General features: G+C 37.8%; 1 protein-coding gene and 1 long non-coding RNA gene across 9 annotated transcripts in view; one reads left to right on the top strand and one right to left on the bottom strand.

Moving 5' to 3' along the window:
- Window positions 1–4,609, bottom strand: part of LOC140677499 (uncharacterized) — a 5,673-nt gene extending 1,064 nt beyond the window's left edge. The window contains exons 1-3 of the long non-coding RNA XR_012049281.1: window positions 4,539–4,609; window positions 4,240–4,449; window positions 1–411 (exon numbers count right to left, since the gene is read on the bottom strand). The exon at window positions 1–411 is cut by the window's left edge and continues 1,064 nt beyond it. This is a non-coding gene — a long non-coding RNA (uncharacterized lncRNA). The remainder of the gene's footprint in view (window positions 412–4,239; window positions 4,450–4,538) is intronic.
- The window catches only part of stxbp1b (syntaxin binding protein 1b), a 161,238-nt gene that overhangs the window by 61,996 nt on the left and 80,529 nt on the right, over window positions 1–18,713 (top strand). For 7 of the 8 annotated variants that reach the window (XM_061928641.1, XM_061928637.1, XM_061928638.1 and 4 more), the window contains 2 exons: window positions 7,284–7,362; window positions 7,844–7,947. In XM_061928641.1, coding sequence (XP_061784625.1) covers window positions 7,284–7,362; window positions 7,844–7,947 — 183 coding nt within the window. Of the gene's footprint in view, window positions 1–4,204; window positions 4,457–7,283; window positions 7,363–7,843; window positions 7,948–18,713 lie in introns of those variants that run through there. The other variant, XM_061928640.1, reaches the window with a different exon arrangement.

Below are 18,713 nucleotides of genomic sequence, written 5' to 3'. Positions count from 1 at the left end.
CTCCTGGATTCATACCATGACTGTTAAAAACATGCTTGTCCTATATGTTACAAGAAAGAAGTCAAGGGTAGCACACAGGAAGTGGAAAGCAAAAATTAGAGCGCTGGGCAAACATCAACACACAGGAAACTAATAATAACGTCCGAATCATAACAACTTCTTAGTTTTGTTCATATTCAAATAAATATTTTGTATCTTGAAGTTGTTATCAAACGTTTTCCCTTTAGTGGACAGGCAATTTTCCAAGGACCTCTTTATGAACCTACACAATTCTGCCGTTTACCAGATGCCATAGATCAAGTATGCCAGACATTGTCGTGACCCGGCTGGCAGTCACCAGTGTCCCTCGGAGTGGGAAACCACTAGGAGCTTTTGGACTTCTTTGGATTCAGCACACCAGCAATACAACCACTATACATGATGAATAGAAAAAGACAGAGTTGATGGAAGATGTGGAAACACAGTACAGTCAAGAAATACAAATTAAACAAAGAACAAAAATGTGATGGCAGTTTCACATCCAAGACATGTTATATTTCAAACATTTCAACCAAAATACTTCAGGCCTGTCCCAGACAAATCAGTGATGTGCAGCAAGACCTAGTTAAGCATTTTTTAAAAACCTTAAATTATTGATCTTTAGTCATTGTTTGTCATGGTTTCCTATGACAAACATAACAGCAACAACAATAGCAATACAATAATTCAGTTGAGGTAAAAATGTTTTTAAATACGTCTTTCACATTTCTGCAAAAAATATACACCGATAACTGAAAACCATCTGTGGTCTTGCCTGGAGGAATTTTTGGGCACCTCACGATTCAGGAGCTACGATTCGATTAAAAATGTTATTGATGCATCTTTAATTTATGTATATTGATGCAGTTTTACATGTCTTTTTGTTTCACTAAATACACGTTTATCACTTGCAACTTTTAAAAAGAGTGCATTTGTATTAAAAACAGTTCATTAATTCCCATCACATTTATTGAATTAACGGAAATGTGTGCAAAACTGGAACATAAGTGCCCTAAAATAAAGGAGCTGGTCGGATCTCTCGGTGTGGTGGTTCGTTGCAGTCAGCCACATTTTAGAACTGTCTACATTACTTTATTTACAATAAATGAATCGATTATCGATTATTGTTGTCTACTAATCGATTTTGTAATTGTCAATGTCCGAATTGCGATGCATCTAAAAATCGATTATTTTCCCCACCTCTAGTCCTGCCTTTATTTGTATAAGATGTCCATGTGCCTATTATTCACTAGGAAGCTTTGTTACTTTGTAAAAGTACTCATTATTTTCCTTTAGTTTTTAAACTCTGTTAGTCATTTTTTTTGCACTAAATTCCTGCCGACCATAGCTGTGTTTAGTAGCAGAAAAATGGTGGCGACAAGAAGCACCTGCCATCTCATGTACAACCCCAACTCTTCCCAATGTGGAAAAGACACTCCGCCTCACTTTGTGTGATTTCTCTGTATTTTATTGTCCGATTAGCAAGAATAATGATCTTATACTTGCATTAAATGAAATACACGGACTGTACAAAGTCATGGTGTAAATGTTTCTGCAAAGTAAACATTTTATTAGCGACATGCCGCATGTCCTTCGCTCACTCAACCTTTAGTGCATTGCATTAAGAGTGTAAGCTCAATCAGAGAGGAAAGGCTCATGGCAGGTTTCTACAGTTTTCGGCAAAGAGTGGCAGCAAACTCATTTCAGTATTCTGCACTGTATTTGAACAGGAAGTATGAAAATACAGCGGTTTTATTACCTCAGAAAACATTAAAGGGGAAATGCACTTTTTAAAAATGTTGCCTATCATTCACAATCCTTATGTGAAACAAGAACACATTCTCTTTTTTATGCATTCTAAATCGCAATATACGTCTCTTACTATAGACGGCTGGCCCTGCAATGAGGTAGCGAATTGTCCAGGGTGTACCCTGCCTTCTGCCCGAATGCAGCTGGGATAGGCTCCAGCATCCCCCGTGACCCCGAAAGGGACAAGCAGTAGAAAATTTATGGATGGATGGACAATTGACGGCTTTTAATTTAGCTAATGAAAGTCATCTATTCCGCCCATAAAGCCCTCTAAAAACATCTCAAAACTGCCAACAATACTCCATTTACATGTCGTGACCTGTATATTAACCACATAGTAACTTTCTTATTCTAAGAGCTAATGCTGAGCAACTGCTTTTAGATGTGCCTTGATCACCGACTGACACTCTGAGCCGGTGAGCTGCTGTATCTCCTCTGAGTTGGTAAAAGTTATTGCTAGATTATAAATCATGACTTGCACCTGTAAAGTTGAAGGTTGTGGTCCTAATAAGATTGTGGTCATAAGCCGAGAAGTTTGTCAACTTTGAAATAAAATTTAGACCCACTAACATTGTAAGAACGACGTAACTAGACACTCGTTTTTTTTCCCACTTTTTTTTTTTTAACCAGAGGAATGAGGATTATTCATCATCTAAGCGGGTAACACGTTTTGTGGTGAAATATATAAACACCCCATCAGTCGTCATCCCACTGAGAACAGACATTATACAGCAAGTGATTGTTTTATTATGTTTGTAGTTTGTATTTCTTGTTTAGCACTTGGCAGTTGTGCTATATTTATTTTAATGTATTAGTTTGTTTGAACAGGGACAATGAACATTAATCAACATTGCTGTAAATGTGCAAGTTTTAGCTACAAAGCTAGTTTCCAACCATAGTCCCTGGGCAAGATGTAGTAACATTATGTTTAGTGTTAACTCAAGCTGGATGTGCTTAGCATATAGCTTCTAAAACTTGTAGCTCATCTGTACATTCTGGCTAAAAAAAAAAAAAAATTGGTTTTGGATCATTATTTGTTTCAAAGTAATAATCGTCTCTCATGATTAGTAGTAGTTCAATTGATGCACTATTTGAAAAATGCTAAAATTATGTGCAAAGCAAACTATATCCTGCTACCAAAATAATTTCACCAATTCCTCTCAACAAAAGATAAATATAACCTTAGTGAAAAATGTAACCCAAAACATTTGTATGCACATACAACACTTGAGACTTTTAGTATATCATTATGCGAAATTAAATTATGGGATGGATTAAGCAAAGATGTCAAACAATGTACTAATGTGATCCACTTTAAGAAACTGTTTACAAAGTACAAGAAATAATTAAGATAAACGACTTGAATTTATTGAAAATATTATGTTATTCATCCCATTATGTGAATCATAACTGCCTTAACTATTTATGAAGAGAACTATTGTATTCAGATGCAAATATGCAAAAAATGCAAATTAAGAACAGAAAGTGAACACATGCGTTGGTACTGGAATTGCTATGAGGTAGAAAAAGGGTAGGATTAAATAAGCGTTGCTTCTTCCTACTCAGTTTCAGACATGTAAAGAACAAAGAATGGGTACACTCCCCTGAAGATTACTGAGTGTAACAGATTCCACAGTGTTTATATTATGTATAATGTAGGATATGGATTAAATTCTAGACTGCCAGCTCATGCCAGTGACCACTCCTTCTCATAGACATAACAAAAGTACATCTTTACTTAGAAGGAACAATAGTCATCTAAAGTGTACAAGCTTTAGTATAGCCTGTAGAGGCCCAGTGATCTAGAATGAGATTGATAGCTCGATCAAAGAATCACATTTTTTAAACATATTTGAAAAGCGCTTTAAGCTAAATTTATTGCTACGTTATGCTTAGTAAATTTATCACTCCTTTGTGGCTGAGGATTTCACATTGGTCGCATAATTTAGGTCTTGACCCCGTATGTATGGTATGATTATCGCAAATCTTCAAGATGCAACTTTTTAATCAAATTTGAATATTAAGATATCGAGACTGATTTAGTGGATTAAAAGCTTCCTTCTCTGTAAATGTAAACATGTTGGTAGGTTGGTATGAAATTGTAAATGGGTATTGTGTGGGTAGATTTTGAAACTAATTGTATATTATATGATGATTTATATTTGAACTGTGTGTTATGGTTTGCAGGGGAGGTGACAGCAACAGACACTAGATGGCAGTAATGTTCAATGATTTATACATACATATTTACACACACACACACACACACATTAATAATAATAATAATAATAATAATAATAATAATAATAATAATAACCAACACTAAATATACGAACTAAGGAAATGGAGTGTGGCAAAATCCAAGAGTTTGTATGGTGTAAGACTATGTAGTATTTAACTGGAGCGTTTTACCGTAATGTTGGAGGTGCGTGTTGAGAGGAGCGGTGCTGTCAGAAAAGGGCAAGGCAGGCAGGGTGTCCAGGGACGGAAGCGTGGTCGAGAGGCAGGAGCGAGTCGTCGTAGTCCGGAGCGAGCGAGGAGTCGAGAACCAGGGAGCGCGAGGAAGACAGGGAAAATCCAAGAGCACGACACACAGCGTGACTCGGGGATGCACACAGAAAACTGCGGGGTGAGGGAAGACAAGACAATCAACACAGGGAAACCACAGAGATCAGGACAGAAAGAGAGCATAAAGCTGGGTATCGGCTTACGGTACAGGAGACTACATTCCGGCGGCGGCGGCATGCCAGGTTGTCCAAGTTTATGAAGGCAGCTACTTCATTAACGGCAGGTGTGCTGATAGATGATTGCCGCCAGCTGTGGAGGTGCGTGGCCGCGGTCTGTAATATGTATTCTTAGCCAAACATTCTTTTTGGCTAAGAATGTTTGTTTGTTTATAGGGAGCCACAGTGTTACTGACACTGTGGCTCCCTATCCATAAACTCTACAATTCTCGGGATTACCTTTTTGCAGAACAGACTCTAATATTAACAAAAGAAACAATAATGTAATATAAAGTATGTCTTTAAATAAGTAAATAAATAAAATGTGTCAGGTATCATATTGAAATTGTATACATGTTTGAAATAAACTTCAACCAACTAACCAACCAACCGCCATAATGCTTAAAATGACCAAAATATGCAAAATGTTACAAGGTATTATGAATGTGACTTTAACTACATTACGTATATACTTACAACATGCATATCAAATGTTGCTGAATGTTTTTGGATGTTATTTAGAGCACTTTATAGGCAGAAAAATCTAATCCCCATTACCTGCATTGTTAATCACCTATTGCTAGTGTTTATTTACAATTTAGAAAAAGAAAGAAAGATGTGTTCTTGTCTAACATGATGATTCTGAATGATAGGCAAAATCTTCAAAAAAGTGCAGTTCTTCTTTGAACGATTGGAATCATATATAAAATACATTATAACACAGTTCAATGAACAAATAATAACATTTATTTTATGTTACCGTTATAATTGTTTCCTTTTTTTTTCTTAGTTAACCTAGGCAAATTCCAATTTTCAAGTAGCACATCTGAAAGCTTACAGAAAGTTAACACAAACGTGACCTGAACAGTCCAAATCAACCCACTTTGTTTTGTAACCATTTTGCAGCATTGAACCTCAACGTAATGATAACAATATTATCATTACTAACTGCAAACAATTGTTGGCAGAGAACTGAGTAATGTCAGATTTTTTAATTCACTGCCCCTATTAAGTAAGTAAGAGTTTTTGGCTAAGAATGTTTGTTTTATTTGATGAGTTGTTACTATTCATATTTATGCACTCTGTAACTATTTACCAATTCATTTTTTTTTTTTTTTTTGCAAAACCCCTACCTACAGTACGGCTCACAGAAGAACCCTGCCTTAAGCCACATCAGATGTCATAACGTAAAATGAGTACTGCACGATTAGCTACAAGAAAGTACCACAATACTGGTAGTAGTATCGCTTTGTAGCTAATCTGGTCTGAAAGAAACTCCATGCTTAATTTTGACAATAAACCACAGCCATAGGCATTGCAATACATCATAATTGGTTGCTAGGTATAAAGTTAGGCATGCTAATGGAGAATCCTCGTCAGGATGAAAGGTGCATTGATTATAAAATACTTCAAAAATGAAATATTATGCCCAATATTTTGTTTGAGGTTTGGATATAATCTAGACAACACAGGAATTGCAAGGGCCACTTGTTAAGGTAGTCTAACAAACTGTAGGTTAACAGTATTGTCTGAGTTAAGGCTAATTTATACTCATGCGTAGTCAGGAAGTAGGTATAGGAACAATTTCCCTTGTAGATCAATAAAGTTTGTAACGCTGTCTTAAAACTTTTAAAGTTATGCATTGGGGTTGACTGTGTACAGTGTAATTCTCCACCGAAAAGCTAGAGGGAGTGTTTTCATAGTCAACTAATGTGCAACAAGTTAACTAGTCAATGTGCGTCATACATGTCGACAAGTTAGCTTGTTAGCTAGTGAATGATAGCAATTAAAGAGAAACTGAGGGTGTTATTGGAGCTGAACCTAATCAATTTATTAACTTTATCAAAACATTTTACCATACGGCCGCAATTGCTCCTACTGCAACCTACTAGCAAATGGTGCTCAGGGTTTTCCCCAACATGGCAAATTGGCAATACACCTGCGGTGGTGTAAGTGTGGTCAATATGACATCATCTTATTATTTGCGTAAATGCAGATGATTTTCTGTAAAAAAGGGCTAAAAAAAATACATTCATTTAAAAACATATCTGTGTTATTAGTAAGTACTATTAACATATGTGTTCTTTAATCATTTTGCTCTATTTTATACTTGTATGTTTGATTTATTTTGCTGTGGGGCCACGCCACAATCAATTACAAGTAGGGGAAACCCTGGCGCTGTTGATGTGATCACGTGGACTCTGCACGCTGGATCCTGGCGCTGCTGGATGTTTCTGGCATGCACTCTGGAATCGACTGCTAGCATTGGATGCTTTTTGATGCTCCACAATATAACTCATATCTCAACCTGTAATGTTGATATTTGACCGAACTCTGAGATCAGTATCAATCGGGACACCCTTACTTTAAAGACTGACTGTAGGTTGATGGCCGTTGGGAATTTATTGAAAATAAAAAAATACAAAACATCTTTAGAAAAGAGAGCGTTTAAAAATGCAGACTGTGAACACAATTTCACGGGTTTAATTCCTCCCAAATAGTGAAAAGCTTCGTTCTCTCCTTGTGCTGGAAAACGCCTACTCTGCTTTTGTGTTTACTAATATGTTGTGTTTGAGCACAAGCAGGTTTGTTTATATTCAAAGTGGCACTGTGAAAAGCATAAACTATGTATTCAGATAATTGTATGTCAATTAAAGGTTTTTGTACACAGGCCTTTTTTTTAAAGTGAGTTATTTTTACACATGTTCATGGGAATACAATTCCTATTGACAGTGTGTCGAGGGTCTGATTGATGACTTCAGAGATCCCCGGTGTCCGAGGTATAGAGCAGCACACGTCTTCTTCACTGACAGTAAGTAAACCATTGTTCAATTAATCTTCAAATAAATGTCACAGTATTAAAGAAACAAGAATGTTTGCAAACTTGTGAGTGATGGGCTAAAGAAATTCACAATAACTGATTTGTTAGAGGCAAACTACTGTTCTCAAATCAAATAACCAATGTTAGTTAAATATACTGTATAAGTCAAAGTCTGCTTGATTGTCAACTGTGTCATATTTACTACTGTGCACATACAAATGATTAAAATGCCCTTTCTCTCAGACCCACAGTGTAGCAAGGTGACACTGATTAAAACATGAACATATAATCTAATAAAAATATTAAAAACAATAAGTATAAATATGAAAAAATACAATGATCCTATCTACTGCTATGTATAGAGTTATTAGTCTGCCCAAACCCATTAAATAATGAAGGTAAAATATGCTTCATATGCTAGCTATTGCTGAATATTTATTGAACTTAATAACAAAATGTTAATTCATTACAGCAATTCCAGAGTCCTTGTTTGGCCTCTTGACCAAATCTCGAGCTTCGAAAGCCATGAAGGCCTTGACAGAGATCCATGTCGCCTTTCTGCCCTACGAATCTCAAGTAAGACCATATTTAGACTTTGGGCAATCATCTACACCTGTTATTATTAATTCAGTTAAGTGCAAAGCGTAATTGCAACAGTGTTTTTAATTTAGTTTAGTTTCTTATATTCAACATTGTGAAGTGTACCGATGGTATTTTTAACTTGAATATTTAATAATGTGGTGTACCCCAGGGATCAATAATAGGACCAAAATTGTTCAATCTTTATATAAATGACATTTGTAACAAACGATTTAAAGTTAGTATTATTAAAACAGCGTTTTGTTCAGAAGAGAACACACAGAAGCTAACACAAATAATAACAGAAGAAATTAACAAATTACAATTATGGCTATGAGTTTTTTTTGTATTTCTGATTCTGATTTTGACAAAAACAGACTATCCTTAAACCCAGTGCTGGGTTAGTTACTGAAAACCAGTAACTAGTTACAGTTACTAGTTACTTTATTTCAAAAGTAACTCTGTTACTAACTCAGTTACTTACACCAAAAAGTAATGCGTTACTGTGAAAAGTAACTATTTAGTTACTTCTTTTTTTCTTCTTTTTTTTAAGTCTCCCATTAATGCCCTTTTAGCCTTCATTTCAGTACTGTTATTGCACTGGAGAATAATACAATCTGTTGATCAACTTGACATGCATTTGCATCACTGAACTCAGGAAACAATGTGGTCTACATACAACACACAAAGACAAAGATATGTTTAAAAGGGCCAATTTATTTCAGGCCAGAACAAATTGACAAAACTATTTTAAATACCGTATTTTTCGGCTGATAAGTCGCAGTTTTTTTCATAGTTTGGCCGGTGCGACTTATATATGTTTGTTTCCTTCTTTATTATGCATTTTCGGCAGGTGCGACTTATACTCCGGTGCGACTTATACTCCGAAAAATACGGTAGCTGCAACATAATGGCACTTTAACTTTAAGTAGATAGGATCTTTGATCCCAGACACAACTTATATTTAATTAAAATGTTATTTTCTTTGTGCTTGACAAAAGAAAAGTATTGAGAATGTCTCCATGTTAAGAAACTCGACTTCTGGCTTCGCCATGATGTCTTGTTAGTTGTTATGAAAGTAGCGTATGTGTGTGTGTGTGTGTGTGTGTGTGTGTGTGTGTGTGTGTGTGTGTGTGTGTGTGTGTGTGTGTGTGTGTGTGTGTGGCCCTTTAAGATATGACAGCATGTGAGGTGAGTGACGTCAGTGAGTGAGTGGGCGAGAGAGGTGAGGGAGCGGCAACAGTGAGTGCGTGCAGGTGCTCTAGCTTGGTGGATGGCTGCGTCCAATAAAGTCACAAAGTTGCAACAAACCGCCGGCCTCGTCATTCACCCTCAGCTGTAAAGACCCACTTCCGGGTAAAGTGAAGGTTGTTAGCCCCGAAGTACATAGGCCCTGGAGGAACGTCTCCCCTGCGCCCCTCAACTACGGTCTGGGAGCCCGGCCCCCGCCCACACAAAGCACGCCTTTTCTTTTCCTTGTGACACAGAAGGACGACACCAATAAAACACACTCAGATCTTCTGTTTCTAGCCCAGGGGTCGGCAACCTTTACCACTCAAAGAGCCACTTTGACCAGTTTCACAAATTAAAGAAAACAATGGGAGCCACAAAAATCTTTTGAAATTTAAGATGAAATAACCCTGCATACAAAGTTGTTTTATTGCTTTGTGCTATGTATAAACCAAGGGTCTCAGACACACGGCCCACACCTTAAAATGAAAATGTAATGTTAGTGCGGCCCGCAAGTTTTATATGAATGGCGCTTGACAGTGTCATACTTGTCAACCCTCCCGAATTTTCGGCAGACTACGAATTTCAGGGCAACTGTTCTCTCGAACGTGCCGTGATGGTACAGCATTTAGCGCCCACTACAATCAGCGTGCTGGCCAAGCCAAACGTTGTATGGGGCTTCGGCTTGCTCACGTAAGTAACAGCAAGGCATACTTGGTCAACAACCACACAGGTTACACTGACGGTGGCGGTATAAAAAACTTTAACACTCTTACTAATAATGCGCCACACTGTGAACCCACACCAAACAAGAATGACAAACACATTTCGGGAGAACATCTGCACCGTAACACAACATAAACACAACAGAACAAATACCCAGAATCCCATGCAGCCCTAACTCTTCCGGGCTACATTATACACCCCCGCTACCAAACCCCGCCCACCTCAACCGACGCACAGGGGGAGGGGGGGCGTGCGTAGTACAGTACAGTGCAGACATTCGCGGGAGAAGCAGCAAATAGGGTGAACGCGAGTCCCTACACAGCTCTGTGCATGCAGTACTCCAGGCAGTGAGTGACTGACACAGCACCACAGTCAGCACAGTTCAGTACGTGAACCTGAATCACTTCTGCAGCAGCAGTTCTGTGTGCAGGTCGGCGACTCATGAGTCAGTCAGTAACAGCTTCCCCAGCGGCAGATCTCGGTGTGTGTCAGTTCGCGAACGATTCAAGCCCTCAGCAGCCAATGAACGACGCGCACAGTGACTGAACGAGAGCCTCAATGTGACGTCCTTCTCCGCGACACAGTCAGTTCTCTGTGTCAGTAGGTTCGCGAGTCCTGATTCTGTCGTTCACTGAGTGATTCATGTCGTTAATCTGCGGTGAACGAATCGTTGGCTCAGTCCCTCCCCCCGCCCCCATGATGAGAAGCTGGCTGCGTCGTTCGCCGACGTCGAGGGTTCAGTAAGTCACAGAATGCGCCAGTTCCACTCATACCGGCATGGTCGCGGCGGAGCTCAACTGAACTGAGAAAGGAACGAATCAGTTCATGAAGTGATTTGGTTCAGTACGTTCACTCAAAAGATTTGTTCGTTCGAACGAATCGTTCGTGAACGACACAACATTAGCAAGTATGCAGCTGAGCCGCATCAGAGTGATCAAAGAGCCGCATGCGGCTCCGGAGCCGCGGGTTGCCGACCCCTGTTCTAGCCGATATTACATAAAAAATGACGTAAAATAACGCAGTAACGCATCATGTAGTAACGGTAACTGAGTTACTCAATATAAAAAATAACGCGTTAGATTACTAGTTACCACTGAAAATAACGGTGTTACAGTAACACACAGAGGTGGGTGGAGTAGCCAGAAATTGTACTCAAGTAAGAGTACTGTTACTTTAGAGATGTATTACTCAAGTAAAAGTAAGGAGTAGTCACCCAAATATTTACTAGAGTAAAAGTAAAAAGCATGTTGTGAAAGTTAGTCCCAACACTGCTTACACCGAAACTAAAATAATGCTATTCGGTAACAGTTGAAGGGAAAGTCAAACACAAATACAAATAGACAGAATATAAATTAAAAGAGTAAATTAAACCACATTTCTAGGTATAATGATTGATGATAAAATTAACTGGAAATACCATATAAAAAATATACAACATAAAGTGGCAAGAAACACGCCAATAATGAATAAAGCAAAATATGTTCTGGACCAAAAATCGCTCCATATTCTCTACTGCTCACTAGTGTTACCATATCTGAGTTATAGTGCAGAAATATGGGGAAATAACTGCAAAAGTACACTTCATTCATTAACGGTGTTACATATCAGATCAGTTAGAATAATAAATGTTCGATATAGAGAACATTCAAACCGTTTATTAATTGAATCGAAAATACTGAAATTCCACAACATCGTGAATTTGCAAACAGCTAAAATTATTCACAAAGCAAACTATAATCTGCTACCAAAGAATATACAACTATTCTTTTCAACAAAAGAGGAAACAATTTAATCTTATAAAAAAATATAATTTAAAACATGTGTACACACGTACAACACTTAGGACCCTTAGTATATCAGTATGTGGAATTAAATATTAAGCAAATAAATCAAACAATGTACTAATATGATAAATCAAACTATGTACTAATATGATCCAATTCAAGAAACTATTCAAACTTAAAGTGTTTACAAAGTACAAATAAGAAGAACCATAATAAACTTTATGAATTTATTTCATCCATCCATTAATTTTCTAGATAATATTATTTATCTCACCATATGAAATATAACTTACTTCACTAATGTATTTATTTATGTTTAATGTTATTACTTATGGAGTATATTGTGAATACATTGAAAACAGGAAGTGAACAAAAGTGTTAGCAACTGCTATGTAAAGGAAAAGGGGTAGGATTATATAAACTCTGTTTCTTCCTACTCCTTTTCGAACATGATGAATAGAGAAACTGGAAATTGTGATGTATCATGTTGTATGTATGCATGTTTGAAATAAACTCAAACTCAAAAATTAACCTATTCAAGCTATTAGATCAAACGTGTCAAACTCAAGGCCCAGGGACCAGATCTGGCCTGTCAAATCATTTTATATGACTCAACGAAGTACTTTTCTATTTATCATTTTGAAATAAAAAAAATACATGTGCTGCATGCAGTTGCATATCTCTTAAACTTTAGTATTATCTAATAATGCATTAAATATTATATTATCACCCATTTCAAAATAGTTTTATGTTAAAATACAATAAATACTTAAATATCTGCTTGACTTATGATTTAAAGCAAGTTATCCATTAAATTTTACACTGTAAAAATAATTTAACCGTAAAAATCTTATCAGCTCATTTGCCAGAATGTGACTGTTAAAATAAAAACAGTGATACTGTTTTTCCATTTACAGTAATAACTTTTTAAAACAACTAGCGTAAATTTTACGGTAAAAACAAAACAAAACTGGCAGCTCAGGCGCCAGAATTTTGCAGAAAAAAAAACAGTTTTACAATTTACAATAATATGTAATGTAAATATGTAAAGACACCACCAATTTTCTAGTAAAATTCTGGTGACTGAGCTGACAGGTTCTTTTTTACAGTAATTTTGTTTTTGGACTTCATGTTAACTACGGAATAGGCAGGCCAACAAATACACCATCAGGCACACAAGGCGTGATTGCGCAACAACCCTGTTCTATCCCGTAGTCTGAAAGACCTTTGAGGCGCCGGCGAAGATTTTTGTCACCATTCTCCTCCATTCTTATCTTTTTTCTGCCATTCCCAATGCTTGACTCAGAGTAAGCCCAGTCCATTCTAATGTATTGTTTTCCCACCTCATCCTCTGCTTGCCTCTCTTTCTTCCTTCATGTACAGAACTGTGCCCTGCCGTAATGTCTTGGCGAGCCCTTTTGATCTTGATACATGTCCATACAACTTTAGTTTTCTAACTTTCCCTTATGTCAAGAGGTCTGTGTAGGCTTGCCGAGTTGTCTTTTTAACTTCTTCATTTACAATAATAATACTAATAATAATGGATTATATTTATATAGCGCTTTTCTAGACACTCAAAGCGTTTCACAGAGAAGTAAGAACCCATCATTCATTCACACCTGGTGGTGGTAAACTACTTTTGTAGCCACAGCTGCCCTGGGGTAGACTGACGGAAGCGTGGCTGCCAGTTCGCCCTACGGCCCCTCCGACCACCACCTATCATTCATCATTAATTCACCAGTGTGAGCGGCACTGGGGGCAAGGGTGAAGTGTCCTGCCCAAGGACACAACGGCAGCGATTTGGATGGTAAGAGGCGGGGAGCGAACCTGGCACGGCCACTCTACCCACAACGCCATGCCGCCCCTGACAATATGGTCTTCCTTATGAGATACTATGGAGCCTTCAGAAACATCTCCTTTCCATGGCCTGGATTCTTCTCTCAAGTTTATATATATATATATATATATATATATATATATATATATATATATATACAAACCCCGTTTCCATATGAGTTGGGAAATTGTGTTAGATGTAAATATAAACGGAATACAATGATTTGCAAATCCTTTTCAACCCATATTCAGTTGAATATGCTACAAAGACAACAGACAACATATTTGATGTTCAAACTGATAAACTTTTTTTTTTTTTTACAAATAATCATTAACTTTGGAATTTGATGCCAGCAGCATGTGACAAAGAAGTTGGGAAAGGTGGCAATGAATACTGATAAAGTTGAGGAATGCTCATCAAACACTTATTTGGAACATCCCACAGGTGAACAGGCAAATTGGGAACAGGTGGGTGCCATGATTGGGTATAAAAGTAGATTCCATGAAATGCTCAGTCATTCACAAACAAGGATGGGGCGAGGGTCACCACTTTGTCAACAAATGCGTGAGTAAATTGTTGAACAGTTTAAGAAAAACCTTTCTCAACCAGCTATTGCAAGGAATTTAGAGATTTCACCATCTACGGTCCGTAATATCATCAAAGGGTTCAGAGAATCTGGAGAAATGACTGCACGTAAGCAGCTAAGCCTGTGACCTTCGATCCCTCAGGCTGTACTGCATCAACAAGCGACATCAGTGTGTAAAGGATATCATCACATGGGCTCAGGAACACTTCAGAAACCCACTGTCAGTAACTACAGTTGGTCGCTACATCTGTAAGTGCAAGTTAAAACTCTCCTATGCAAGGCGAAAACCGTTTATCAACAACACCCAGAAACGGCGTCAGCTTTGCTGGGCCTGAGCTCATCTAAGATGGACTGATACAAAGTGGAAAAGTGTTCTGTGGTCTGACGAGTCCACATTTCAAATTGTTTTTGGAAACTGTGGACGTCATGTCCTCCGGACCAAAGAGGAAAAGAACCATCCGGATTGTTGTAGGCGCAAAGTTGAAAAGCCAGCATCTGTGATGGTATCGGGGTGTATTAGTGCCCAAGACATGAGTTGAGTTGAGTTGAGTTTGAGTTTATTTCGAACATGCAAGCATACAACATGATACATCACAATCTCCAGTTTCTCTTTTCAACATGTTCGAAAAGGAGTAGGAAGAAGCAGAGCTTATTTAATCCTACCCCTTTTCTTTTACATAACAGTTGCTAAAACTTTTGTTCACTTCCTGTTCTCAATTTATTCACAATATACTCCATAAGTAATCACAATAAAAATAAGTAAATAAATTATAATTGGTGAAGTAAGTTACATTTCATATGTTGAGATAAGTAAGATTATTTTGTGAGTGAAAGAATGAAAGAATGGATGAGTTAAATAAATTCAGAATGTTTATCATGGTTCTTCTTCTTTGCACTTTGTAAACACTTTAAGTTTGAAGAGTTTCTTGAAGTGGATCATATTAGTACATTGTTTGATTGCTTTGCTTAATCCATTCCATAATTTAATTCCACATACTGATATACTGAAGGTTTTAATTGTTGTACATGGGTAGCTTACACATCTGTGAAGGCACCATCAATGCTGAAAGGTACATGCAGCTTTTGGAGCAACATATGTTACCATGGACGCCCCTGCTTATTTCAGCAAGACAATGCCAAGCCACATGTTACATCAACGTGGCTTCATAGTAAAAGAGTGCGGGTACTAGACTGACCTGCCTGTAGTCCAGACCTGTCTCCCATTGAAAATGTGTGGCGCATTATGTAGCTTACAGTGATGTGCGGTGAGGTTGATGGCTGGTGAGGCACTGACTTCATCACAGTCAGATTTACAAACATATGAACCCTACAGAGTATCTTATTCACCATTTGATTGGCAGCAGTTAACGGGTTATGTTTAAAAGCTCATACCAGCATTCTTCCCTGATTGGCACTCAGCATCAAAGATTGGAATTGGGGGTTAAATCACCAAAAATGATTCCCAGGCGTGGCGCCGCTGCTGCCCACTGCTCCCCTCACCTCCCAGGGGGTGATCAAGGGGATGGGTCAAATGCAGAGGACAAATTTCATTACACCTAGTGTGTGTGTGACAATCATTGGTACTTTAACTTAACTTTAACTTTACACATACAAACTGTAGCACACAAAAAAGCACATTTAATAAAAAAACGTTATTATGGTCTTACCTTTACTTAGAAATTAAGTCCATGCGCCGCAACTAAAGCCCTCACTTAAACTTTCCACGTGCAAGATTGAATCTATTTAAAAAAGTGTAACCGAGGGTTTATAAATGTCGCTTATACTGTATGGAACTACAAAATAACAAACATGGAGGCTCCAGTTTACACGAGGACCACTTTATTTACCTTCTTTCAAAAACCTCCGCAACGTGACATCACTTCCGCTCTTAGCGCCTTCAAAATAAGAGCTCAAGGCATATACTGTATAACAGCGCATAACAGGAACTTAACATCACAAAGAGAAAAGCCCATGAAAATAGGTTACAAAAGTTATTTCATAAGAAGCCAAAAAGTGCAAAAACAATAATGTTCGTGTTGGAGGAGTTGTGAATTAGGTACACCTGCAGTCTGCAGGTGTATCTAATGTTGTGTCCCTGCAGTCATTCACTGCTCTTCTCAGTATTTGAACGGCAAATGTGAAAATTCAGCGATTTTGAATAAAAATAATCTAAAACTGGTGAAGTTAAATGGAAAATAACTTTATAGTATAATCACTGGATACTTATAACAATTAAACATTTTTTTTTTCATTTTAAATTTTTTTTCTTTCCATGATGGCAGGTGAGGCCCCGCCTCTAGTCACTGCACGTCACTGGTAGCTTAAAATACCACAACGGAGACCACGGACTGTTGAACAACTTAAGTTAAAGGGGAACATTATCACCAGACCTATGTAAGCGTCAATATATACCTTGATGTTGCAGAAAAAAGACCATATATTTTTTTAACCGATTTCCGAACTCTAAATGGGTGAATTTTGGCGAATTAAACGCCTTTCTATTATTTGCTCTCGGAGCGATGATGTCACAACGTGACGTCACATCGGGAAGCAATCCGCCATTTTCTCAAGCACATTACAAACACCGAATCAAATCAGCTCTGTTATTTTCCGTTTTTTCGACTGTTTTCCGTACCTTGGAGACATCATGCCTCGTCGGTGTGTTGTCGGAGGGTGTAACAACACGAACAGGGACGGATTCAAGTTGCACCAGTGGCCCAAAGATGCGAAAGTGGCAAGAAATTGGACGAAATTTGTTCAAAATACGAGGGTGTGGGGAAGGCAACGAAAATGGTCAGTCGTTTGTTCCGCACACTTTACCGACGAAAGCTATGCTACGACAGAGATGGCAAGAATGTGTGGCTATCCTGCGACACTCAAAGCAGATGCATTTCCAACGATAAAGTCAAAGAAATCTGCCGCCAGACCCCCATTGAATCTGCCGGAGTGTGTGAGCTATTCAGGGACACAGAACCTCGGTAGCACGGCAAGCAATGGTGGCAGTTTGTTCCCGCAAACGAGCGAGCTAAACCCCCTGGATGTCTTGGCTCACACTGCTTCTACCGTCCCTTATGCCACCGACGATGATCAAGAGAAGAATATCGACCCTAGCTTCCCTGGCCTGCTGACATCAACTCCAAAACTGGACAGATCAGCTTTTAGGAAAAGAGAGCGGATGAGGGTTTGTCTACAGAATATATTAATTGATGAAAACTTTATTCATTACTCGCGGTTTTACGTAAATTATTATACATAAACTGGGTTTACCAATAATTTAGCTTAAAAACATTACAACACTTAAAAACAAACACATACCAATCGTTGGTTAGAAGGCGATCGCCGAATTCGTCCTCGCTTTCTCCCGTGTCGCTGGCTGTCGTGTCGTTTTCGTCGGTTTCGCTTGCATACGGTTCAAACCGATATGGCTCAATAGCTTCAGTTTCTTCTTCAATTTCTTTTAAGCCGCTGAAATCCGAGTCTGAATCCGAGCTAATGTCGCTACCTTGCTGTTCTATCCGCCATGTTTGTTTGTATTGGCATCACCATGTGACGTCACAGGAAAATGGACGGGTGTATATAACGATGGTTAAAATCAGGCACTTTGAAGCTTTTTTTAGAGATATTGCGTGATGGGTAAAATTTTGAAAAAAACTTTGAAAAATAAAACAAGCCACTGGGAACTGATTTTTAATGGTTTTAACCCTTCTGAAATTGTGATAATGTTCCTCTTTAAGCTGTACATCAAGCAAGAATGGGAAAGAATTCCACCTGAGAAGCTTAAAAAATGTGTTTTCTCAGTTCCCAAACGTTTACTGAGTGTTGTTAAAAGGAAAGGCCATGTAACACAGTGGTGAACATGCCCTTTCCCAACTACTTTGGCACGTGTTGCAGCCATGAAATTCTAAGTTAATTATTATTTGCAAAAAAAAATTAAGTTTATGAGTTTGAACATCAAATATCTTGTCTTTGTAGTGCATTCAATTGAATATGGGTTGAAAAGGATTTGCAAATCATTGTATTCCGTTTATATTTACATCTAACACAATTTCCCCAACTCATATGGAAACACAGTTTGTATATATATATATATATATATATATATATATATATATATATATATATATATATATATATATATATATATATATATATATATATATATATATATATAAATAAATGATAAATGGGTTGTACTTGTATAGCGCTTTTCTACTTTCAAGGTACTCAAAGCGCTTTGACACTACTTCCACATTTACCCATTCACACACACATTCACACACTTTTAAGGGGACGGGCAATATGCGCATTCGTATAGTTAGGAGGAGATGCCTTATTCAGCGCAAAAAAATCATCTGGTTTGAGCCAGGTTTCGCTGAGACCAATGACGTTAAGATTGTTGTCTCTAATAACCTCATCAACTAATAACGTTTTGGGAGCCAATGATCTTATGTTTGAAAAGCCCATATTATAGGTAGTGGGCTGTTTTGAGGAGTTTTTGTTGAAATTATCCGTAGTAGCAATATTAATAATGTTGCGTTTATTATGCGTAGTGTGCTTTAAATAATCCCGACCATATCTAGGAATTGATATGACGGGAATT

This window comes from Nerophis lumbriciformis, linkage group LG33 (assembly GCF_033978685.3).
Source record: "Nerophis lumbriciformis linkage group LG33, RoL_Nlum_v2.1, whole genome shotgun sequence".
Classification (NCBI taxonomy): domain Eukaryota; kingdom Metazoa; phylum Chordata; class Actinopteri; order Syngnathiformes; family Syngnathidae; genus Nerophis; species Nerophis lumbriciformis.
Note: the sequence above shows the minus strand (reverse complement) of the source record. Positions and strands in the feature narration are given on the sequence as shown.